The sequence below is a fragment of the Heterodontus francisci genome, chromosome 2 (genome assembly GCF_036365525.1).
Source record: "Heterodontus francisci isolate sHetFra1 chromosome 2, sHetFra1.hap1, whole genome shotgun sequence".
NCBI lineage: Eukaryota > Metazoa > Chordata > Chondrichthyes > Heterodontiformes > Heterodontidae > Heterodontus > Heterodontus francisci.
The window spans coordinates 79,084,713-79,110,092 of NC_090372.1; the positions used below are offsets into that span (position 1 = coordinate 79,084,713).

A 25,380-nucleotide genomic window follows, 5' to 3' on the forward strand; every position below is an offset into this window, starting at 1 on the left:
TAGCAGAGATGCCAATGGCAATGCACAGCCATAAACGGATGATGGAGGAGCCCATCCATGCCATGCCTGCTGCCATGTCTCAGGCATGTGAGAGCATGGCTTCCTCCATTGAGAAGTTGGCGACCTCCATGGAGAACCAGATCCCACAGATAAGTACAGACCTGCACACCATCGCCTTGGCCATGAGCTCAACACAGCAGTGGCAAGGCAAGAGAAGGCCCCTGGAGCAGGGAGGTTCAAGTGAACCTTGAAAGAGAGGAGAAGAGAGTTACCTCCACATCTGGGGACTCCCCTCAGGGCACTCTGGGTGTGGACCCTGGCTCCTCAGCCCCTCCGTCAGTGAGCCCAGCTCCAGCAGCTGCGATGCCTGAGGAGAGTTCTGTACCTGTGCAAGAAACTCTCAGGCAGCTGGGGTCTTCCAGGCCTCAAGCAGCCAGAGGAAGCCTGCCAAAGTCATCATAGACCAAGGGGCAGCCTGATCAGCAGCCTGCCTCCAGCCCAGCTGCTGCATTGGGTTCACACCTTGAAGAACCACTCGAAAACAAATTAAAAAAAGCACCTAGACACCTAGAACTTGGGGGTTCACGGGTGTTTGATATCTGACATCGATGTTTCGTATACAGATTTTTTGTTCAAGCCATTAACATTCATTGTGTGAAAGTGATTATTCTATCATTGCCTAATTGTGAGCTGCTGACTTCATCCTTCCCCCTCAGTATAATGCCAATGTAAGCACAGCCCTCATTTAAATATGATCTCCCATGAGCACTAGTGCCTGTTTCAGCTGGGCGCAAGGCAGAGAATGGAAAGGAGAGGACAGACTACATTTTTTGAGGTCAGTCTTAATTGGGATCTCTGTGACTGGACATCAGGGTGGCTGGAAGTGGCTAATTATGAGGTTGTCTCTTGCCTCCTTTGCACATCACTCAATCTGCCTAGCCTCCAGCGCAAGATCTTCACCATCCAGAGCTGCTTCTCCCTCCTCCTCTCCCTCCTCCACGTCCTCCTCATCGGTGGAGGAGTGTCACTCAGGCATCTCATATCATGCAAGGCCTCCCCCCTCTGCAGTGCTAGATTGTGCAGAGCACAGCAGACCACCACGATACATGAGACCCTCGCAGGGGCATACTGCAGGGCTCCACCGGATCGATTGATGCAGAAGAAACTCATCCCCAGTAATGCAATGGCCTGCTTGATGGTCGCTCAAGTGTAGCTGTGGCACCTGTTCTCCACTGCATAACATGGGTTCCTCACGGGCGTGAGCAGCCAAGTCTTCAATGGGTAGCTCTCATCGCCGAGAATCCATCCCTGAAGGTGAGTGGGGGGGGGGCCTGAAAATCTGTGGTACTGGAACTGTCTAAGTATGTAGGCATCGTAGCTGCTTCCCAGGAAGCGGGCACACACCTGCAGGAAATGCCTTCCGTGGTTGCTGACCAGTTGAATGTGGATTTAATGAAAGATCTTCCTGTTGATGAAGATGGCTGGCTGGTCAGTTGAAGCTTTGATGGCCACATGTGTGCAATCTATCACACCTTGCACCAGGGAAAATCTAGCAATGGCCCTGAATCTGATCACCTTCTCAGCCTGACTGTCAGGGTCGACCCAGTAGCACACATAGTCACTGGCCCTCTTGAACAGGGCATTGGTCACCTGCTGCTGCCTGTGAGACTCCACACATGTCCCTGATGGATCCTTGGAATGATTCAGACATGTAAAAGTTTAGTGCCACTTGTGATCTTCAGGGCCATTGGCATAGAGTGACTCCCAAATCCCATTGGTCGCAAGTCGTCCTGCAGCAGGTTGCATAAGCCAGTGACGGTCTTCCTGGAGAGGCATAGTCTTCGCTGACAATGCTGCTCGGACATTTGGAGGGAGCAGATTCGAGTCCAGTACACGCTTTGACGCAGGTGGGCCCTTCTTGGCATGGCTGGCTGCTGTTGCTCTTGTCCTGGAGCTGCCTCTTGAACTTCCTCCATCGGAGGCGCTGCATCATGCCCACGGGGGTCTAAAAAGACAGGGTGTTTGAGACCCATGCCAGGTGACCAATGGGCCTACAGAGCACTGCCGATGCAGAGATGATCCTGCCCTGGCAATTGAACTTTTGCTACTTCTCCCAGCAGACTCCCTGATGGCTCTTAGAGCCCACCCTTGCTAATGGCCAACTCTCTCATCCAGCAGTACAGGCAAACACACATCTCATCCAACAGTTTGTTCACCAGATATAGCCACCCAAAGCCAAGCCCCACCCCTTGCAGAGCACCCGAGATCCTGAACTCCCCCCAACCCCCCTTGCAGAGTGCACAGCACTACAACCTCCCCTCTCCCCCTATGCAATGCTGGTCATGGCCTGCCTCTCCGTCACAACACTGAAGTATTGCCTCAGTGTCGCCAGCTTTCAATGGTCATAAACCCAAAGGCACGTGAGTGCCACTCGCCATCCACTTAATCCAAAGCCCCTCATTAAATCACAACAAATGAGATGCTAATACATTGAAAGTAAGTGTTCTACAATTTAAAATACATTCACATCGCATCTGGGCGTCAATTCTGCCTTGGTGCTTTCCCACCACTGACTAAATCCGCAACTGGCGTCACAATGCCGGATTTCCGGGCGGATGCTTCCAACGCGATTCTCTGTTCCCCCACGCTACCATTCCCGCTTCACTAAATTCTGCCCACCATGTGCAAATTCCAACTCTGTATTAGCCTCTAAGGTATGTGCAGTGCCAGTAACTGAGCTGGTGGCTGTAAGTGTCAGATCAAGCGATGGGGCCTATGATACTGCTCTCTCTTCCTCCTGGATGTGCTATGGCTGGGTAGGCAGCAGTTCTTCGGTGTCTGAAAGCAGAAAATCAGACGGGGAAGGTTGGTGTGAGGGAAATGGGGATTGGGGTGGGAAGCAAGAGGTCCATCAGCAGCTTGCTCATAGATAGCAGGAAGAGAGTGAGCTGGAGTTGAGAAGGGGCAAAGGCAGAAACAGACCATCAACAGACCATCATCCTTAATGTTCTCAGCAAATCCGGATGTCACGGTCTCTGTTTCTGCCAGCCTCATGATGAGAGGAACCATCTCCTCCGTAGGGCTCAGGAGATGCAGGCGTGCCTATCCCCAGCCACCTCTGCTCTGCTCCTTTCTATTGTGTGACACTTTGTCCTGCAAGAGAGGTGGAAGAATGCCAATGATTCTGCTGCACTGTGTTTGGGTGATGTTTCTGCCACAGCTGAATAGCTGGAGGTACGTGGGAGCAGCAGGAGCTGTGAGGCTAGCAGCATTAATAGGTGTGTGAGGGTGAGGTGGAGCATGTGGCTATTAGGCCTAAGTGCCAGAGAGTGCTGGTGGATGAGTGATGGGGGTGTAGTGCATTGAACAGAATGAGTCTCCAATTCACTGGTGGGAGGCGATCAAGGAGAACCTCAAGAGGTTCTTTATCTTCAAAGGTGTTCAGAGGGTGAGAGAGAGACAGAGAGAAATGTCCCGACTCCAGAAAAGTATGCAAAATCTGCTCTGGCTGCAGTCGATGGGGGTCGAGGTCAAGGAGGACCTCCATGAGGTGAAGAGTCAGCAGGCCTCGCTCTTTGCCACGGAGGCCTCCAGGATCATCTTCCAGTCCAGAGTCCGCTCCATTGAGCAGGATGAGACGTGCTCGTGTTACTTCTTCCAAAAGGTACACAGAGAGAACTCAGTGATCAGCAGCCTGAAGGAAGAGGATGGCTCGGTAACGTCTTCGCGGTCCAACATACTAAGGATCAGCAAATCCTTTTATGCTGGGCTGTATGATGCGAAGCCCACAGACAGTAGAGCATCCCAGTCCTTCCTGTCATCTATCACGGAGGTCTTAGATGATAGCATGAAGGAGAGACTGGACAAGCTGCTAACTCTGGACGAGCTGACAAAGGCCATCAAGTCTGTCCAGACAAGTAAAACTCACGGCAGTGATGGCTTACTGGTTGAGTTGTATTCGACCCTGTGGGACTGGGTCGGCTCAGACCTGCTGGAAGTATACGAGAGTATGCTCCTGGCCGGCAGCATGTCAGAATCCGTGAGGAAAGGCTTTATCACCCTGACCTACAAGTGGAAGGGGAAGAGGGCAGAAATCAGAAATTGGCGCCCATCTCACTGCTTAATGTTAACTACAAGATTCTGTCAAAAGTTATAGCCAGTTGAGTCAAGTCTGCTCTGGAGTTGGTCATCCACCCTGATCAGACCTGTACTGTACCCGGCAGGAAGATCTCTGATAGTCTTGTGCTACTCAGGGATACGATCACCTATGTACGGGACAGGAGGGTGGACACCTGCCTCATCAGCCTAGACCAGGAGAAGGCTTTTGACAGGATATCGCACACCTACATGATGGACGTGCTTTCCAAAATGGGGTTTGGGGAGGGAATCTGCAATTGGATCAAACTGCTCTACTCAAACATCAGTAGCGCAGTCTCAATCAATGGGTGGGAATTGGAAAGCTTCCCGATCCAATCTGGAGTCAGACAGGGCTGTCCTCTCTCCCCGGTCTTGTTTGTTTGCTGTATTGAACCCTTTGCTGAGTCTATTAGGAAGGATGCAAGCATAAGAGGGGTGACAATCCCAGGCAGTGGAGGCACTCAGGTTAAAACCTCCCTGTACATGGATGACGTCGCCGTCTTCTGCTCGGATCCGCTGTCTGTGCGCAGACTGATGAGCATCTGTGACCAGTTTGAACTGGCCTCGGGAGCCAAAGTTAATGACGGCAAGAGCGAGGCCATGTTCTTTGTGAACTGGGCTGACTGATCCTTTGTCCCCTTCACCGTTAGGTCAGACTACCTGAAGGTGCTGGGGATATGGTTTGGAAGGGCCGGGGTATGCACCAAAACCTGGGAGCAGTGAGTAGCCAGGGTACAACACAAGCTGAGCATGTGGAAGAAGCAATCTCTCTCCATTATGGGTCAGAACCTGGTCATCAGGTGCGAGGCGTTCACGTTGTTGCTGTATGTGGCACAGGTCTGGCCCATATCCCACTCCTGCGCTGTGGCGGTCACCCAAGCCATTTTCCGCTTCATCTGGGGATCCAAAATGGACCGGGTCCGGAGGGACACGATGTTCAAACCTCTGGATAAGGGCGGGAAAAATGTACCCAACGTCGCCCTCATCCTGATGACTACTTTTGTGTGCGGCTGCATCAAGCTGTGTGTAGGCCTCCAGTACGCAATCTCCAAGTGTCACTAGGTGCTGAGGTTCTATCTGTCCCCGGTGTTGTGAAGGATGAGCCTGATCACATTGCCGCGGAACGCTCCACCCAGTTGGACTGTGCCGTACTACCTATCCTTCGTGGAAAAGTTTCTGTGGAAAAACACCTTTGACCACCAATCCATCAGGCAGTGGTCGGCACAGAATGTCCTCAAGGCCCTATGGGAAAAGGAGATGATGGATCCCGTCGGATGGTTCCCCGAGCAGACTGCCAAAGTCATTTGGCGGAATGCCTCATCAGCAGAACTTTCAAACAAGTACCAAGATGTAGCTTGGCTGGTGGTGAGAAGAGCCCTCCCCGTCAGATCCTTCCTGCACACCCGAGGTCTCACCCCCCCCACACAATGCCTTTGAGGTGGCTGTGGTGGGGAAGAGACAGTTGCCCACCTCCTTCTGGAATGTGTCTTTGCAAAGCAGGTGTGGAAAGAGATGCAGTGGTTTTTGTCGAGATTCATCCCAAACAGCTCTGTAACACAGGAGTCTGTGCTCTACGGGCTGTTCCCAGGGACGCACACCAAGATAAACATCAACTGCTGCTGGAGGACTATCAATTTGGTGAAAGACGCCCTTTGGTCTGCCCGAAACTGCTGGTCTTCCAGCGCAAAGAGTTGTCCACGACCGAATGTTGCAGACTGGTACATTCCAAGGTCCAGGACTACATGCTGAAGGACTCACTAAAGCTTGGGGCAGCCGCAGCAAAGGCTCAATGAGGAAAGACCACTGTGTAAGGTCCCCCCACCAAGCTGAACTGAGGGGCTGGATCCATGGAAAACCCCTCGAACTATATCCGGAAAATATTTGTTTGCTGTAAAATGTACATGGCATGAAAAGTGAAATGGAAGGGTTGTGAGGCAACTGATTCCTGTATTGAAGGAAACTGATCTCCTTTGCACTCTTTGTATTTTTTGACGGTGCTTTTTGGAACTGTTTTGTAATGTATTTTTTACAGATTTTTATGAATCAATTATATTTTGGAAATGAAAAAAAAATTGAACAGCATGAGAGGTTGGTGGTGTGGTAGGTAAGAGATGCCACACCCACAGGAGGTCATTGGACTTTTTTTTGACACTGCTGCCAGGTCCTCAGGGTCAAACCACGGGCATTGACCTCCCTGGCCACCTTTTCCCAATCCTTTCTGAGGGTTTGACTTGTGGGCCTCCTGGCATCCCATGGAAACAAGACCTCTCTCTTCCTGTTTGCCTCCACCACTAAGGCCTCCAGCACCACATTGGTGAACCTAGCAGCTCTCCCTCTTCCCTGATATCCCATTTGTACAGCTCGTCCATGCAGCAGATGTTTGTACAGGCAGCCAGCGGCAGCTCCCTTTCTTGAGTGCAGCTACCCTTTAAGAGGGATGGACTGCCTTTCAGAACAGCAGTTTGGCTGCACCACGTGCTATTAGCACACACTATTTGGCCCCCCCGCTGAGTAGTCAGGCAGCCAGCTACATGGGCCTCACTCAGACCAATGCTACAATCAGGTAACTGAAGAGACAGCATAAAATTTGCAAGCTGCCTACCTCCACAGCAATGGGCGTGGTCTGGTCATCCAAAAACGGCACAGACCAATTTTCAGCCTTACAAAGTAGCTGACTCCTGAGATCGGGGAGTCAAATGTCCCTGCGGCATGAAAATTAATGGTAATGTGACTTGCATTGCTCACTGTCTTGACAGGTTATCATAGATCAGGGTCGCATGCCCCAAATTAGTCACAACCTCCAGTTCACCCTCAAAGTCCTCACGCATTGCTCCATCACCATGCCAAGCTAGCAGCTATAAGAGATCGATTGCCTGGTATATTACCCGCTGCAAACTGTGTGCTTGTCATGTCCTCCGATTTATCCTCCCCATCTCCTGTTGTGCCATTGTGCACTCAGTACTAGCTTCCACGCCATTGCTCTGTGACAGCCTCTGTACTATTCAGTTTTTGCTCTGATGTGGTGATACTTTTAAACTTTATTAAATTCACCAACATCAGGTCTGAATTGGAATTAAATATTCCCCTTTTTAATTTGATGAAGAATGCGGCACAACCTCCTTATAGTTGACCTCAACGATCAAGAAAGAGACTTTTAATTCAGTCTTCCGGTGATGCTTCCTAATCCATTTCTGGATTGGGTGAGAATTCTCAGTCAGTGCTAAGTATAGAGGAATAGTCTTTTAATACTTTCTACCAACCTTACCTCACTTCTAACTTTTTATGCTAAAATTAGTAAAGAAAGAAAAAGCTTCTTCATTTATAATCCATTTTACTGTTCAAAATATTCAAAAATGTCAGTGTCTTCAAAAAGTCACTCTCGTCTTCAATGCTATCTATTTGGCCTGTTTATGTGCCACAATTTGTGATTTAAATTCAGGACATTGAAAAACTCTCACTTAACACCTCTTTAAGATATATGTTTAGTTTAGTTTAGTTTAGTTTAGAGATACAGCACTGAAACAGGCCCTTCGGCCCACCGAGTCTGTGCCGACCATCAACCACCCATTTATACTAATCCCACGCTAATTCCATATTCCTACCACATCCCCACCTGTCCCTATATTTCCCTACCACCTACCTATACTATATGTACTTAACAACTCTTTAAGATATGTAGAACAAGCTTAAGACATCTTTTCCCCCTTCTGTCCCCATGCCTTTAGTTTTTTTTGTTTATGCCAAGGAAGGAGAAACAAGAAATATAATCCAGCACTAAGGAAACATGTCAGGGCATGACATCACACACCTTATCAGGGTTAAACTCTTGCTCCAGACAGTTGGACAGTAAATCATGCCACCAAGTTATTTTTGTCTACAGATATGCCAAATCTGCTTGTGTTACAAATAAGCTGTGGAAATAGAAATTCAGTAATCCTTTTTGAACAGGAATTATAAAATTAAACCACAGCAAGTAAGAGGACATGCTGCAAAGGAATGCGAAGTCCAGAAGCTATCTCCATTGGATGGTTATTAGCTGGTGGTTTAAAATAGAAATGGGAAGTTCCTTTCTCCTAAATTAGTGAAAGCTTTTTGTGAAGCATGCAATTGCAGTGCTCCTATATTAAGAGGTCAACTAAAATATGAAAACTCTTACAGGAAATAGATTGGACTTTGACATGACTCACATCGTATGGCAGTCTCCTTATAATATCAAGGAAATTACTTTTCATGACTTTTTTTTAGCTCATTAGAGCTGAATCCAAATGACATTGACTAATGGCCACAGTTCTAAACTTGATGTTCAAACAGGCAACACTTCCAAGAAAAAATATTTATCCAGTGGGATCTGGGACCTGATTTTAGCTCTGCGAGTGGGTGGGTTTTAAAAGAGTTAAAATCTCGCCCCTGGATTTGAACCAGTTTGCAACCATCAGCTAAGAATATCAGCCAATATACTATTACTCACAGAATCTGTATTGCCTGTAAATTCTGAAGTATTACCATATTATTTGTAAAACTAATAAAAAAATTAAACTTAGAATTAAAGGATGGAATTGTGTAATCCCAAACATGGACATCCTGAATGAACAATACAAAAAAGGCAAATATGGAAATTAAAATTAGACTCTTTGGGCTGGATTTTACCAAGGGCTGGGAGGCAGGTGAGCGTAAAATGGCAAGGGAAGGCAGGGGGTTGAGTACCCATCACTTGCCCGAGACTAAGGAATTTTACCAGGGGCAGGGAGGTTGAGGATGGCCTTTCCGCCCAGAGGCCAATTGAGGTCCTTAAGTGGTCAATTAAGAGCCACTGAAGGGTCTCTTCCCACTGCTGCCAGTATTTTACCAGCAGCAGGGGAGGCCCTCTGCCATGTGGGAAGGCTGCCCAGTAAAAGCTGGCAGCTTCTCTTTTGGCTCGGGTGGGGCCTTCTTGATCGGGCACCCTGTGGCCCACGAAGGGGTCCCCCAGTGGCAAGGGCCACCTGCCCCCCCCCACCACTGAGAGTCCCCCCTCCCATCCTCACTAATGATCCCCTGCCACCCTCGCCGGGGCCTGCCTGAGTGGCCCCGGCAAAACTGACCCCACTTATCTTAATTCTGGGGCCTCCTCCATGGCTACTGCTCTGGGCCTCCTGCAGTACCAGAAGTGGCCACTGCTCCCGGTGCTGCTGCTGGGACTGAAGAGAGACCAGCCATCTGATTGGCCTGAGCTCTTGGAGGCTGACTCTTAGTCTTTAAAGGCAGAGAAGCTGGAAACCCTGATGGCGGGTAGTTAGCTGCCTGTTTGACATTGAATTTCATCGGGCTTCTGAAATTAGCTCTGGCTTTCTGGCCAGTGGACACCTATATACCCTCACAAGATCCTTCAAAATTTAAAAAAAACCTTGAACAAATCTCCTCTTGGTTGTCTATGCTGCAGTGTATATAGTCTCAGTATCTCAAGTCTCTTCTCATTACAGTCAGTTCCCATTCCTAGCATCATCCTGGTGAAATGTTGCTGTATGCAATGTATGGTGACTTCAACGTCCTTTCTATAATGGGATGCCAAAATCTGCACATTCTAACTATGATCGAACAAATTTATTGTTATCCTTTACAGCATGCCCTTATTTAAAAAACAAAAATGCCTTTTTTTATGACTTTGCTTATGAACACCCAATTTTATTTCCCGCAATGTAGTTCATCAAAGTCTAGCCACACTCTACAGTTACATTTGGGACGATATTTTTTACTGACAGTTGGACTATTCTTCTCAGATCTGAATGAAGATTTTTCACTGGGGTTTGATATAGAATAATTTGCACTGAGATTTAAGACATTATTCTTCACTGAAAAATTAGAGGAATTGAAGATTTGAGAGGTAATTCATTTGAGATATTAGAGATAATTCCTCATTGAGAATTCAGAGGCAATTTTTCATTTAGATACTATTCTACAGTGACTATTATGCAAAAATGACTATTTAATGTGCTTGAAAATTAAGACAGAGCCCAACAGAACAATCCAACAGTTCAAAGTATGTCCTAAACCAGGTCAAGGAGGGGATGTTGGGGTGGGTATCCCTAAGACCCAGGTGAAGGTTGCCTGCTCCCATGTGCTAGGCGTCCCCTTCATTGAATAAAACATGCTATCAGTTACAGTGGTGACTATTTTGAAAATGCAGTTTACTTGCTTGTGTAAGCTCCTAAGCCCTAGGATTCAGTACAAGAGGTGGCTCGTTGAGTTAAGACGGACATGTAGGGAATGGCCTCAAATGGAGGAATGCAGCACAGCCTGAGCTGCAGCATTCAGTGAGTGCGGGAGGAAGCAGATACTATTTAAATTGGATAAAAAGTTTGGAATGGAGGAAGGTGAACGGAGAAGCACCGTGGTAACCAAAAAGGGTTTGCTTTTTTTTCCCCAATGGATGAATCAGCAACATTGGAGGGATTCTGCAGTAATTACAATCATACACACAGCCATATGATTTTTAATAACCTATTAACTGGGAATTACAGTGTGATATTATCATGTCAGCGCTTAACATGTCCAATCAAATTCCCTTGTTCACCACTTTAACCACTTAAATGGCTTAAAAAGTCCATTCAAAAAGCAGGCAAATGAAGTTGACACAAATGTATTAAGTGTCCACACAATCTTATCACACAGAGCAATTTCCATTCAAAGATACAAATTATACAATTGAGTTACAAGTAATTTACATGATGTGGAGAGATAGAGGAGATAAGGAAGAGGGGAGGGAATCTTGACCCCCTCTTTGATGCCCAAGAACCATCTTATGCAATTTTGAAGTACGTATGGACAGAATGTGCACATGCTCTGCCCGATTGTACTAGGCAGTAGCAGCCCAACCATTTAAAGGGAATACTGATGTTCATTCACAACAGAGTGCCACATCTCTTTGCCATTTATTTTTGTGTGCTCCATCTGACTCCACAAAAATACTGTGACCTGCTACTGGCCGGTTCTCACTTCTGTCTGGGTTTGGCCTCCCTAACCAACACGCACCACCCCCAACCCCTCCGCTACCAACCCTCTCCCCCACTCCCCGCAGCCCCCCACTCCCCCACAAACCTGGCCAGCCAACCGGCTCAGTGCAGGAGCTGGCCAACTTTCCATCCCGTCACAATTGGTGAGCTGCAGCAGAGCACTTGTTTGACGCCCAGAGCTCACTGACTCCATACTAATGATGCTGAATTTTGGGCGAAAGTTTAAAATTCCCCACAGTATATTAGCCAGATGCCTTTGCAAATGGTTGGTAGTTTTGCAAAGACAGAGAAGAAAGATATCAGTTGTTTAATATTTTTGACCATCATTTTGATTGTGAAGTTCTGGCCAGCAAGCGAGAGAAGGAGTGAGCACTATTTTAAAGAGGTTTTCAGGATATTTTGAAAATAAAAGAAGCAGTGCAGCTTGAAATCATAACCCCTAGACACAGAGGTGGGAATACCACAGACCGGGCCAAGAAAACACTTACTTGTCAAAACATAATCTCAGTTGCCTTAGCCAGCTGCTGTTTAGGAGAAGCACTTAATCTTTACAGCAACCAGCATACAGAGGTAGAGACCATAGCAATAACAAAATGAGGTTAACTGTGCTACTTTGAAAGTCAAGTGTCCAGCAATAATATGTAGCAAGACATATTAAGTTGCCAATAATAGTCAGAGCACCTGCCAATCGTTTCACACATATGCAAGTTTTAAATAAGTTAACTAAACGGTTGGCAGGACTACATATGAACTGCATTATGGAGAAAGATATATCGGCCAAGACATCCTAGGGGATGATCCCTGTGCCTGAACGTGTCAGCCCATGTTGGTGATAACTCTGCTATCCCCATTTGGACCTCCTTTAGACCCATCTTTTGTTTCTTTACTTATCCCATTACAAACTCCTTTTGCCCTGCACCATCATCCCTGTTCTCATTTAATCAAGAAGTTCTGCTCTTCTCTCCGACGGGATTTTCGTTTGTCTCTTTTACCTTGTTCACCTTCATTGCTTTCTGTTTCCCTCCTGGTGTTTGATAAGGTCTCCTTTGTTACCGAAGAAGGGTCACTGACCTGAAACGTTAACTCTGCTTCTCTTTCCACAGATGCTGCCAGACCTGCTGAGTGATTCCAGCATTTCTTGTTTTTGTTTCAGATTTCCAGCATCCGCAGTATTTTGCTTTTATTTTAGTGTTTAATTCACTGCCACTTCTCTTCCAGGAATGCCTACCTTGAAGAAGTTCTGCTCTTCTCTCCGACGGGATTTTCGTTTGTCTCTTTTACCTTGTTCACCTTCATTGCTTTCTATTTCCCTCCTGGTGTTTGATAAGGTCTCCTTTGTTATCTCTTGCCCCACCCCCACCTCACTTGTTTATAATCTGTGACTTTTCTAATATTTGTCAGTTCCGAAGAAGGGTCACTGACCCGAAACGTTAACTCTGCTTCTCTTTCCACAGATGCTGCCAGACCTGCTGAGTGATTCCAGCATTTCTTGTTTTTGTTTCAGATTTCCAGCATCCGCAGTATTTTGCTTTTATTACTCATTTAATCTCACCTGCTTTCCACCCTATCACAGAACTTCCCTTTTGAACTTTCCCTCCCCCTCCCCAGCCTCCGTACCTGCTTAAACTTAACCTTTCCTAATTCTAACGAAAGATCATCAAGCTTTTCAAAGCGCTTTTGGGAGCAAGCATGGGTGTGGGCGCGGATTGAAGATCACAGGTTTGATTTTCAATTCGGGGTCGGGAACCCAACACCCGGATAATTTTCGGGTCCCAACCCCATGCTGCTCCCGCACCACTATCTTTAAAAGTAAATCGTTAACTCTGTTACTCTTCCCACAGATGCAAACTGACCTGCTGAGTATTTCCAGAATTTTTAGTTGATAAGCAAAGTCAGACAATGGTCACATAATCACTCAGCCGATTTTTCTTATTTATAATTGATGAGGCAGTAAAATTGCCAGGATGTTCAGAGGCTGTTCACACCAAGTCAATATTGTGCTTTGAAGTGCCCAGCTGATCAGGTAAATTGGCCTTTATAAATTGCCCCTAGTATAGGTAGGTGGTAGGGAAATATAGGGACAGGTGGGGATGTGGTAGGAATATGGAATTAGTGTAGGATTAGTATAAAAATGGGTGGTTGATGGTCGGCACAGACTCGGTGGGCCGAAGGGCCTGTTTCAGTGCTGTATCTCTAAATAAAATAAAATAAATAAATAAAAAATAAACATACAAAGTGGAGTGGCACAGGAAAACCTGTCAGAAAAATTGTATTCACACTTTGTGGGGACAGTAGGATAAATAAAATGTCAGTTTATGTGGAAGGTGAAAGGCTTTCTGCAGTACAGGAAATAAGGAGATTGGCAGGACTCAATATTACTTTAAGCATATATCCTGCAGGAAAATGCTCAACAAGTATTACATGCCTAAATGTCTGTCTTACTTTCCATTGACTATTATCTATTGTTTCCAGGTTCAAACATAGGCTTCTGTTGCAGTGCCATCTATACGAACTAGGAGCAGAAGTAGGCCATTCGGCCCCTCTTGCATGCTCCGTCATTCAATAAGATCATGGCTGATCTGTTTCTGTCTGGAATTCCACATTTCAGTCTACCCCCAATAACCTTTGATTCCCTTGCCTAACAAGAATCTATCTACCTCCTCCTTAAAAATATTCAGTGACCCCGCCTCCACCACCTTCTGAGGCAGAGAGTTCCAAAATCGCACAACCCTCTGAGAGAAAAAATTTCTCCTCATCTCTGTCCTAAAAGGGTAACCCCTAATTTTAAAACAGTGCCCCCTAGTTCTGGACTCACCCACAAGAGGAAACATCCTTTTCACATCCACCTTGTCAAGACCGTTCAGGATCTTATAAACTTCAATCAAGTCTCCCCTCACTCTTCTAAACTCCAGTGAAAACAAGCCCAGTCTGTCCAACCTTTCCTCATAAGACAACCTGCTCATTCCAGGTATCAATCTAGTAAACCTCCTCTGCACTGCCTCCAAAGCATTCACATCCTTCCTTAAATAAGGAGACTAAAACTTCTCACAGTATTCAAGACGTGGTCTCACCAATGCCCTGTATAACTCAAGCATAACATCCTTACTTTTATTTTCAATTCCTCTTATAATAAAGGATAGCATTCCATCAACCTTCTTTATTACTTGCTGCACCTGCATACTAACTTTTTGTGACTCATGCACTAGACACCTTGATCCCTCTGCACCTCGGAATTCTGCAGTTGTTCTCCGTTTAAGTAATACTCTGCTGCTTTTTTATTCTTCCTGCCAAAGTGAACAACCTCACATTTTCCCACATTATACTCCATCTGCCAGATTTTTGCCCACTCACTCAACCTATCTATATTGGTCTGCAACCTCCTTATGTCCTCTTCACAACGTACTTTGCTACCTATCTTTGTGTCATCTGCAAATTTAGCTACCATGCTATCGCTCCCCTCATCTAAATCATTGATATAAATTGTAAAAAATTGAGGTGCCAGCACAGACCCCTGCGGGACTCCACTCATCACATCCGGCCAATCAGCAAAGGACCCATTTATGCATACTCTCTGTTTTCTGCCAGCCAGTCAATCTTCTATCCACGCTAATATGTTACCCCCTACACCATGAGCTCCTACTTTGCACAATAACCTTTTATGTGGCAGTTTGTCAAGTGTTTTCTGGAAATCCAAGTACAGTACGTCAACAGGCTCCCCTTTATCCACAGCGCATGTTACCCCTTCAAAGAACTCCACTAAATTGGTTAAACATGATTTCCCTTTCACAAAACCATGCTATTTCCGATCAGTTTTTCTAAGTGTTCAGCTATAGCCTCCATAATGATCGATTCTAACACCTTCCCCATGACAGATGTCAAGCTAACTGGCCTATAGCTAGCTGTTTTCTGCCTCCCCACCTTCTTGAATAATGGGGTTATTATTTGCTACTTTCCAGTTTGATAGAACCTTTCCAGAAACTTGTGAATTTTGAAAAATTAACACCAACACATGTACTACCTCATTAGCCACCACTTTTAAGACCCTAGGATGAAGCCCATCAGGACCCAGGAACTTGTCAGCCTGCAGCTCCATCAGTTTGCTCAGTATAATTTGAGATCCATTGCACCTCTTCAAAACACAAAAAATCTCAAGCCCATAAGGGACTTGGTGACATATGTCACACAGCTTGAGTATGCATTGGAAAATCTCAGGGCCCGTGGTGTGCTTGACCATTCGCAAGGTCTCAGATAAAATTACCCTCAGAGGTCTATCTAGTCCACTGTTCTGCTCACCTAGTTGTAACTAGTAATATGTTTCCTTTTTAGATACGTACCTAATTTGACCTTGAAGATATCTAAACTACTTGTCCTTAAAATCTTCTTTGGTACACCATTCCATAAACCTTCCAATCAGATGTAAGATTCCTTATATATGGCCTCAATTTACCTCTCTCATTTTGTACTCGTGTCCCTTTGATCTGCCGTCTCATACCAAATCCTCTACATTCCTGAGTCTTAGAAATTTGAACACCTCAATCATGTTCTCCCTCAGTCTCTTCCCCAATGAGAAGATTCTCAATTCTATGTCTGTTCAAAAATATTTTATTCTCCAGTCACCACTCATTCTAGTAGTTCTTATTTGCCTATTTGCAGCCTCTGTTGGTCCTGACTGACCCTAAACATAGGTTTTTCTCTTCTTTTTGTTAATTTGGAGCTCACCAGACCAGCACGATAATTACCCATACTGAGCTCAAATGAATAGGGTCTTCTCAACTGGGAAAAAATGGAAATGATCATTAAAATATCTAAACTGACTTTCATTGTTTGAAGCATATTGGATCAAATATCCAGAATTTCAATCTATGTCTCCCAGTCCTGCTGTCCTTTGAATTTAACCCCTTGAAAGCTGAGTTTAGCACAATAATTACATATTTAACATTTACTACACCAAAGTTCTCCCGTGGTGGCACAGTCAGAAATCCTAAACCATTGCAACTATACTGCTTCCAAACTGAAAGTTGTAAAGACAAAATCTAGTAGCAGAATCGTAAGGTGAAAAAGAGTGACTATGATCTTATTTCTACACAGAATCACGATTTCTGCTTAGGATTCTAAGATGTAAAATTGCTTTCAGTGAGATTTGCAAATGGGTTAACAAATATTTTAAAATGGTACAAAAATGAATTCCATTTTGATACTGAAAGCATTCATTGTAAATATCAGAGAGCAATTTCACTTCATAAAACCTCATTTATCGCAAGTAGAGGTGCCACAATCAGTCATATAATTAATAGCATTCTATCCAGCATTAATATTTCCATTACTCAAATATATATCTGTGCTGTTTTGCAGACACAAATAACTTTCCTTCTATTGTGCATCACTCTGTATGCAATAAATAGTATTTGGGTTCTCAACAAACTGTTTGGTAGTGAACTCCTTGGTACTTAAAAGGCATGAACCCATTCATTGGCTCGGATTTTGCCTTTTAACAAGGGATCCCCCACCTCTACCGCAGGAGCCGGCAAGCAACCCACATGGATTTGCTTGGTGTGCGCCCTGTGCAGTGAAAGGCCCGCCTGCTGCTGGGCTATTTGCAACAGCAGCAGAATGAGGCCCTTAATTGAGCATTAATTGTCAACTTGAGGACCTCAATTAGCAGTTAGGCAGGAAGGCCATACACTGGCCTTTCCGCCCCAGACTTAATTTGTGTGGAGGCGGGAAGGTGGCAGGCTCCCCCCACTCCCATCCCGCCCTTTAAAGATGGGGATTCAGCCTCCAAGAGCTGCCGACCAATCACAGGGCTGACAGCTCAGCAGTATCTGCAGTGCCACCGGGAGCAGTGGCCACTGCTGGTACTGCAGAGGCCTTGGACCCAGGCCCAGCGCTGGAACCCTGGACCTCAGGTAAGTGAAGTGGGGTCACCCGGGCCAGTCCACGAAGCTCTAGCGAGGTGGGGGGGTGGGAGTGTGTGCATGAGGTCTGGGGGAGTGGGGTCCATGGAGGTGGTGATTTGCCTGCAGGGGTCTGCTGTGGGCCACAGATTGCCCACAGAGGAGGGAACTCACCCCACACCCATCAAGCCCGCAGGGAGGATGCCTTGTATTGCAAGGCACCCTCCAGGTGTGGCAGAGGCCCCCAGTGCCACTGGTTAAATCCCAGTGGCAGGGTAAGAGGTCCTTCCGGCATACCTCTGTCATAGAAACATAGAAAATAGGAGCAGGAGTAGGCCATTCGGACCTTCGGGCCTGCTCCACCATTCAACAAAACTATGGCTGATCGTCTAATTCAGTACCCTGTTCCTGCTTTCTCCCCACATCCCTTGATCCCTTTGGCATTAAGAAATATATCTACCTCCTTCTTGAATATATTTAATGACTTGACCTCCACTGCCTTCTGCGGTAGAGAATTCCACAGGTTCACCAGCCTCTGAGTGAAGAAATTTCTCCTCATCTCGGTTCTAAATGGGATATTCTGTATCCTGAGACTGTGACTCCTGGTTTTGGACACCCCAGCCATCGGGAACATCCTCCCTGCATCTAGCCTGTCTAGTCCTGTTAGAATTTTATAGGTTTCTATGAAATTCCCTCACATTCTTCTAAACTCTAGTGAATATAGACCTAGTTGACCCAATCTCTCCTCATACATCAATCCTGCCATCCCAGGAATCAGCCTAGTAAATCTGCTTTGCAGTCCCTCCAAGGCAAGAACATCCTTCCTCAGATAAGGAGAACAAAACTGCACACAATACTCCAGATGTGATCTCACGAAGGCCCTGTATAATTGCAGTAAGACATTCTTGCTCCTGTACTCAAATCCTCTTGCAATGAAGGCCAACATATCATTCGCCTTCCTAATTGCTTGCTGCACCTGAATGCTTGCTTTCAGCGACTGGTGTACAAGGACACCCAGGTCTAGTTGCACCGCCCCCTTTCCCAATCTATCACCATTCAGATGATAATCTGCCTTTCTGTTTTTACAACCAAAGTGGATAACATCACATTTATCCACATTATACTGCATCTGCCATGTATTTGCCCATTCACCCAACTTGTCCAAATCACATTGCAGCCTCTTTGCATCCTCCTCGCAGCTCACACTCCCCACCCGCCCCCAGCTTTGTGTCATCAGAAAACTTGGAAATGTTACATTTAGTTCCCTCACCCAAGTCATTAATATATATTGTGAATAGCTGGGGCCCAAGCACTGATCCCTGCGGTATCCCACTAGTCACTGCCTGCCACCCAGAAAAAGACCCATTTATTCCTACTCTCTGCTTCCTGCCTGTCAACCAATTCCCAATCCATGCCAGTATATTACTCCCAATCCCATGTGATTTAATTTTGCACACTAACCTCTCAAGTGGGACCTTACCAAAAGCCTTCTGAAAATCCAAATACACCACATCCACTGGTTCTCCCTTATCTATTCTAGTTACATCCTCAAAAAACTCCAGTAGATTTGTTCAGCATGACTTCCCTTTCGTAAACCCATGCTGACTTTGCCCAATCCCGTTTATGCTTTCTCGGTGTTCTGCTATCACACCCTTTATAATAAACTCTAGCATTTTCCCCACTACTGATGTAAGGCTAACTGGTCTGTAGTTCCCTGTTTTTTCTCTCCCTCCTTTATTAAATAGTGGGCTTGCATTTGCCACCCTCCAATCTGTAGGAACTGCTCCAGAGTCTACAAAATTTTGGAAGATGACCACCAATGCATCCACTATTTCCAGGGCCACTTCCTTTAGTACTCTGGGATGTCAGGCCCTGGGGATTTGTCAGCCTTTAACCCCATTAATTTCCCTCGCACTATTTTTTTACTAATACTGATTTCCTTCAGTTTCTCCCTCTCATTAGACTGTTGGTTCCCTAATATTTCTGGAAGGTTGTTTGTGTCCTTTGTGAAGACAGAACCAAAGTATGTGTTGAATTGTTCTGCCATTTCTTTGTTCCCCATTATAACTTCTCCCATTTTTGACTGTAAGGGACCCACATTTGTCTTCACTAATCTTTTTCTCTTCACATATTTAAAGAAGATTTTACAGTCAGTTTTTATGTTCCCCGCAAGTTTACTCTCATACTCTATCTTCTCCCACTTAATCAACCTCTTTGTCCTCCTTTACTGAATTCTAAACTGCTCCCAATCCTCAGACTTGCTGCTTTTTCTGGCAATTTTATATGCTTCCTCTTTGGACCTAATACTATCCTTAATTTCTTTTGTAAGCCACAGTTAATCCACCTTTCTGGTTTTATTTTTGCACCAGACAGGAATGAATAATTGTTGTAAGTCATGCACATATTCTTTAAATATTATCCATTGCTTATCCACCGTCAACCCTTTTAGTAAAGTTCCCCAATCTACCATAGCCAACTCGCGCCTCATACTTTGTAGTTCCCTTTATTTAGATTCAGGACCCTAGTTTCGGATTCAACTACTTCACTCTCCATCTTAATGAAGAATTCTATCATGCTATGGTCGCTCCTCCCCAAGGGACCCTGCACAACAAGATTGTTAATTAATCCTTTCTCATTGCACAATACCCAGTCTAGGATAGCCTGTTCTCTAGTTGGTTCCTCAACGTATTGATCTAAAAAAATGTCACGTACACACTCCAGGAAATCCTCCTCCGCAGTATTATTGATAATTTGGTTTGATCAATCTATATGTAGATTAAAGTCACCCATGATTACCGTTGTACCCTTATTGTATTCATCTCTAATTTCCTAATTAATGCCATCCCATACATCTCCACTACTGTTTGGGGGCCTATAGACAACCCCCACCAACGTTTTCTGCCCTTTGATGTTTCTTAGCTCAACCCATACAGATTCCACATCATGATTTTCTGAGCCAATATCCTTCCTCACTATTGCATTCATTTCCTCCTTTACTAACAACACTATCCCTCCTCCTTTCCCTTTTTGCCTGTCCTTCCTAAATATTGAATACTCCTGGATGTTCACTTCCCATCCTTGGTCACCTTGCAGCCATGTCTCCGTAATCGCTACCATATCATAACCGTTTATATCGATTTGCGCTGTTAATTCATCTACCTTATTGTGAATGCTCCACGCATTAAGACCAATGCCTTTAGACTTGTCCTTTTAGCAGTGTTATTCATCTTATCTTTATTTTGTACTAGGGCCCCATTTGTTTCTCGCCCTTATTTTCTCTGCCTTCCACTTTTACTTCTTACCTTTCTGTCTTCCATTTCTATTCTTGTTTCCCTCTCCTCTGTCTCGCTGCTCATAGTCCCATTCCCCTGCCATTCTAGTTTAAACCCTCCCTGACAGCACCAGCAAACAGCAACCCCAGCCCCCCCCCCCCACCCCGTCCCGAGGAAATTGGTCCCGGTCCTGCCCAGATGCAACCCGTCCAGCTTGTACTGGTCCAACCTTCCCCAGAACCAGTCCCAATGTCCCAGACATCTGAATCCCTCCCCACTACACCATTTCTCCAGCCATGTATTCATCTGATATATCCTGCTATTTCTGCTCTCACTAGCATGTGGCACTGGTAGTAATCCTCAGATTACTACCTTTGAGATCCTACTTTTTAATTATCGTCCTAACTCCCTATATTCAGCTTGTAGGACCTCATCCTTTTTTTTTTACCTATGTCGTTGGTACTGATATGTACCACGACAACTGGCTGCTTGCCCTACCCCCTCAGAATGTCCTGGAGCCGCTCAGAGACATCCTTGACCCTAGCACCAGGGAGTCAACATACCATCTGGAGTCTCTTTTACGACTGCAGAAATGCCTGTTTGTTCCCCTTATGACTGAATCCCCTATCACTATAGCCCTGCTACTCTTCTTTCTCCCCTCCTGTGCCGCAGAGCCAACCATGGTGCCATGAACCTGGCTCTTGCCACTTCCCCCTGAGCCATCTCCCCCAACAATATCCAAAGCGGTATATCTGTTAGACGGGGGATGGCCACAGGGGACTCCTGCACTAACTGCCTTCCTCTACTCTGCCTGGTGGTCACCCATTCCCTTACTGCCTTTGCTGCATTTGCCTGCGGTGTGACCACCTCGCTAAACGTGCTATCCACAAAGATCTCAGCATCGCGGATGCTCCACAGTGAATCCACCTGCAGCTCCAGCTCCGTAATGCAGGTAGCCAGTACTGCAGATGGATACACTTCCTGCACACATGGTCTTCAAGGTTGATTTCCCATATAGCGCAGGAGGAGCATATCACGGGTGCGAGCTCTCCTGCCATGACTTACCTTTTGATTAATTAGTTATTCTCTTTAATTAAAAAATACTAATTACACTAGGAGCTTTGTTCTACTTCAAACAAGACCCACTACAATCTAAAGTCAAAGAACAAAGAACAAAGAACAGTACAGCACAGGAACAGGCCATTCGGCCCTCCAAGCCTGTGCCGATCTTGTTGCCTGCCTAAACTAACACCTTCTGCACTTCCGGGGCCCATATCCCTCTATTCCCTTCCTATTCATGTATTTGTCAAGATGGCTCTCAAACGTTGCTATCGTATCTGCTTCCAGCACCTCCCCTGGCAGCAAGTTCCAGGCACTCACCACCCACTGTGTAAAAAACTTGCCTCGCACATCCCCTCTAAACTTTGCCCCTCGCACCTTAAACCTATGTCCCCTAGTAACTGACTCTTCCACCCTGGGAAAAAGCTTCTGACTATCCACTCTGTCCATGCTGCTCATAACTTTGTAAACCTCTACCATGTCGCCCCTCCACCTCCGTCGTTCCAGTGAAAACAATCCGAGTTTTTCCAACCTCTCCTCATAGCTAATGCCCTCCAGACCAGGCAACATCCTGGTAAACCTCCTCTGTACACTCTCCAAAGCCTCCACGTCCTTCTGGTAGTGTGGCGACCAGAATTGCACGCAATATTCTAAGTGTGGCCTAACTAAGGCCTTAATAAATTACACTAATTAAAAAGAACACATTTTAGCAGTACTAACCTTATCACTTATACAGTACGTTTTGAGGTTTTTTTCAAAAAAAAGAACTTTCCCCTGTTTTTGCAAAGCTATTTACAGGCACTAACAGCTGTTACTTACCCAATCAATCACCTTGCAACATTCCAGTGATGTCACTGTAAGTCTTTTTTTCCTTTTTTGAACCTCAGCGCGTGCCAAGAGAGACAGAGAGAGAGAGCTTGCCGCCACTCCGGTCACGAGGTAAGTAAGGGCCTCAAGCCCCACTCTCTCCTTTTCAGGTCCTGCTCAAGATGCGATTCCTCCCAGGTCCGCCTGCCGCCACTCCAGTCTCCAGGTAAGTGAAGGCCTTGAGCCCCGTTCTCTCTTTTTCAGGTTCTGCTCAGGATGCGGTTCCTCTCAGATCCGCCTGCCACCGCTCCGGTCACCAGGTAAGTAAGGGCCTCGAGCCCCGCTCTCTCCTTTTCAGGTCCCGCTCAGGTTACGATTCCTCCCAGGTCCACCTGCTGCTGCTTCGGTCCTCAGGTTGTCCTAGGTAAAGACTAGCTGGTGGCACAGTATGAATGCACACAGGGCTTCCTGCAGGAATCCCAACAAGAGGAGCGAGCCAGTAAATGTGAGGGAGGAATATCCCAGTGATTTTGCAGTTGGGATGCTGCTGCAGCACCATTAAAGGGGCAGAAGCACCCCAAAGGTCAAACCAGATGTCCCACTAAATGACTCGGCCAAGACCAGAGGTTTCAACAGGTCAATCTTGGGGCAGAATGGAAGGTTTGGAGGCAACTACAAGGCAGTCTACCTCCATGGGGAAATCTCAGAGCCACTAGTGCCATGTCCCAGATCTAACTTTCATCTTTCATATGTTGGCCCCGGGAAGCTACAGTATCACAATTGATTGCCCTAAAAAAATTGTAGCAATTACACTGTTATTATGTTTTGTTGTATCTAAAGAAAATGTTTGAGACAGTCTGAAATTAAAGGAGCCATCATGTTTCCATACTGAGTGTTTAATGGACAAAGCATAACCCAGGGGATGAGACCAACTGTAGTGTCCCAGCTAGGATCAGATAACCTAGACCAAACAAGGAATGGGACCTTAAGCCATCTCTTCTACATGGCTTCCTGTTACACTAAATGATGCCTTTACCCACTAAGCCACAGAGGGAGTGTATGGAAGCTTTCCATATTGCTACTTCACAAGTAAGCCATATAGGTTGTTTGGGAAAATTTGTTTTCCATGTTTGATGATATCTGTTTGCATCATGTCTTTGTTAACTACTCATACAACAATGAACCCTGAACCATCATGCAAAATCTAATAGGAAAATAGGAAACAATATAATAGATAGAAGGGAAAATAATCTTACAGATTTTCCTCTCTTTCCAGGTCGACCAACAGGTCCTCTGTGTCCAGGGGCTCCAGATTCTCCCTTTGGACCCATTTCACCCTTTTAAAAAAATATATTATTTTAAAAAGTTAGGTCCTTGATATATCAATATTACCCTTGCCAAGAAAACTTGCTATGCCAAATGAGGGTTTTTAATTCATCAGTTGGAAACTTATATTAAATTTAAAAAAACAAGAAAAGCTGGAATATTACAGATAAATTTTACAAACAGTTGGCCACAACTAAAAAAATGGCCACCAACATTTGCATTTGAAAACCTTGCACATTCCAATGCATCAAAGATGGAGACACATGTCTGATTAGCCTTGACCCAAAACAATGGCTTCCCCTATGGATTGAGCTACCTGAGATTGCTTTCATTAGCAAGACATTCAAAGCCATCCTGGGTGTTATGCCAATGTATTTTGTTGAAAGATAATTTTGTTTGGTCCATTGACTAAAAATCTGAACTTATATTTTTTGTTCAAATTTAAACAGAACATTTAAAACAGTGTTACAACCAGGTGAGAAAGGTGTATAGGGGTCCCTCAGCCTTCACCTGGTCTTACCGTAACAGGGTTTAGTTTTAAACACTCCATGTTTTAGATCCCCTTTGGTGAATCGTTGTTTACCGCTTTCCAATTATAAGGCAGAGAAACCAGCACAGACTTTCTTAAGTTTAAAGAAAAAAAGTTGAAATTTATTAAACTTAAACTCTAATTTGGTTAACGCCTATGGATACACGCCTCGCCCCACGCTAACATGCGATACACATATACAAATAGAGACAGAAAAGAGCAGAAGAAAAATAAAGTGGAAATGTTTGATGCAATCTCTGAAGAGGGTTTTTGTTACTGTGCTTCGAGGTCACTGTAGAGTCCTTGATTGTAGAGTCCTTAGGTTTCGTTGGGGCCCAGTATTCTTCTTAAACCTTGTTCACTGTAGGAGGCTTTTCTCTCTTGGGATTCATGTGTCTTCAGTGGGTTTTGGAGTTCCGTGAGAAAGAGATGGGAACAGAAGGAGAGGCGGTAGCGAGCCAGCCAGGAGAGGTCTTTTCAATCTAGGAGCAAACAGCTTTCTGCCCAAACTGTTTGTACTAATTCAGAAAACTCAGGTTGCCCAGTAGGTTATTCATGTGACTAGCTGGTTTGACCTTGTCCGTTTGAGTATTCAGACATCTTAGCAGTCAACCTGGAATGCGAGCTCCCCCACCTTCAACATCTGGTGATCAAAGGTCCATTGTGGGTTGAATGTCAAGGAATGGCTGCTTTGTCCTTCCAAACACCGGCTGTTAATATGCAGATGTCTTTTCTAGCCATGACTGATCTGTTCAATAAGTCCTCCCCTCACTCCGGTTCCATTTTAAAATCAATATTCATGACAAAATTAATGTGCCTCATTCTTTGCAGGTGGCGGCCTAGCATGACAACAGGATGACTGCTGGCAGCTTAAGATGATCACCTAGTTTGCTACTCTGTATCCTACATTGAAAAGGACTGTGAGGAGGGAGACAAAATGGCTGCATTTCCCAGCAAGAACCAAGAGCCAGGAAGTTTAAAGGAACTACCTGTTCTTTTCAGCAAGCAGAGAAATACTGCTAACTGCTATTTTTAAATCACTAAGTGACTGTCATGTGACAAGCCCCTTCCATCTATGGCTTGAAGCTGGATGTTTTCTCTACAGCAGAGGAGAAGCAACTGGACTCTGACATGAGCAGACCCTAAGTGTAGGCTCCTTTCTCTCTCTCCATTCCAGCTTGAAAGCTTTCAAATCCTGCTGTTGACTGACCACCTTTGCATACTCTGGCTACAATCAGAAACCCCGTTGGAGGAAATTATCCGCCTCATTATCTCTAAGAGACTCACTGAACCAGTCACCTACCTCTTCAAACTAAAAGCCTCAGGAACACTTAATTCAGCTGGAAGCCAGCCAAATCATCAAACCC

General features: G+C 45.4%; 1 protein-coding gene across 3 annotated transcripts in view; it reads right to left on the reverse strand.

The window, feature by feature from the left end:
• The window catches only part of colq (collagen-like tail subunit (single strand of homotrimer) of asymmetric acetylcholinesterase), a 250,889-nt gene that overhangs the window by 127,036 nt on the left and 98,473 nt on the right, over window positions 1-25,380 (reverse strand). For 2 of the 3 annotated variants that reach the window (XM_068050809.1, XM_068050799.1), the window contains one exon: window positions 23,415-23,495. The exons of the other annotated variant lie outside the window; for it this stretch is intronic. In XM_068050809.1, coding sequence (XP_067906910.1) covers window positions 23,415-23,495 — 81 coding nt within the window. The remainder of the gene's footprint in view (window positions 1-23,414; window positions 23,496-25,380) is intronic. 3 annotated transcript variants of the gene reach the window in all.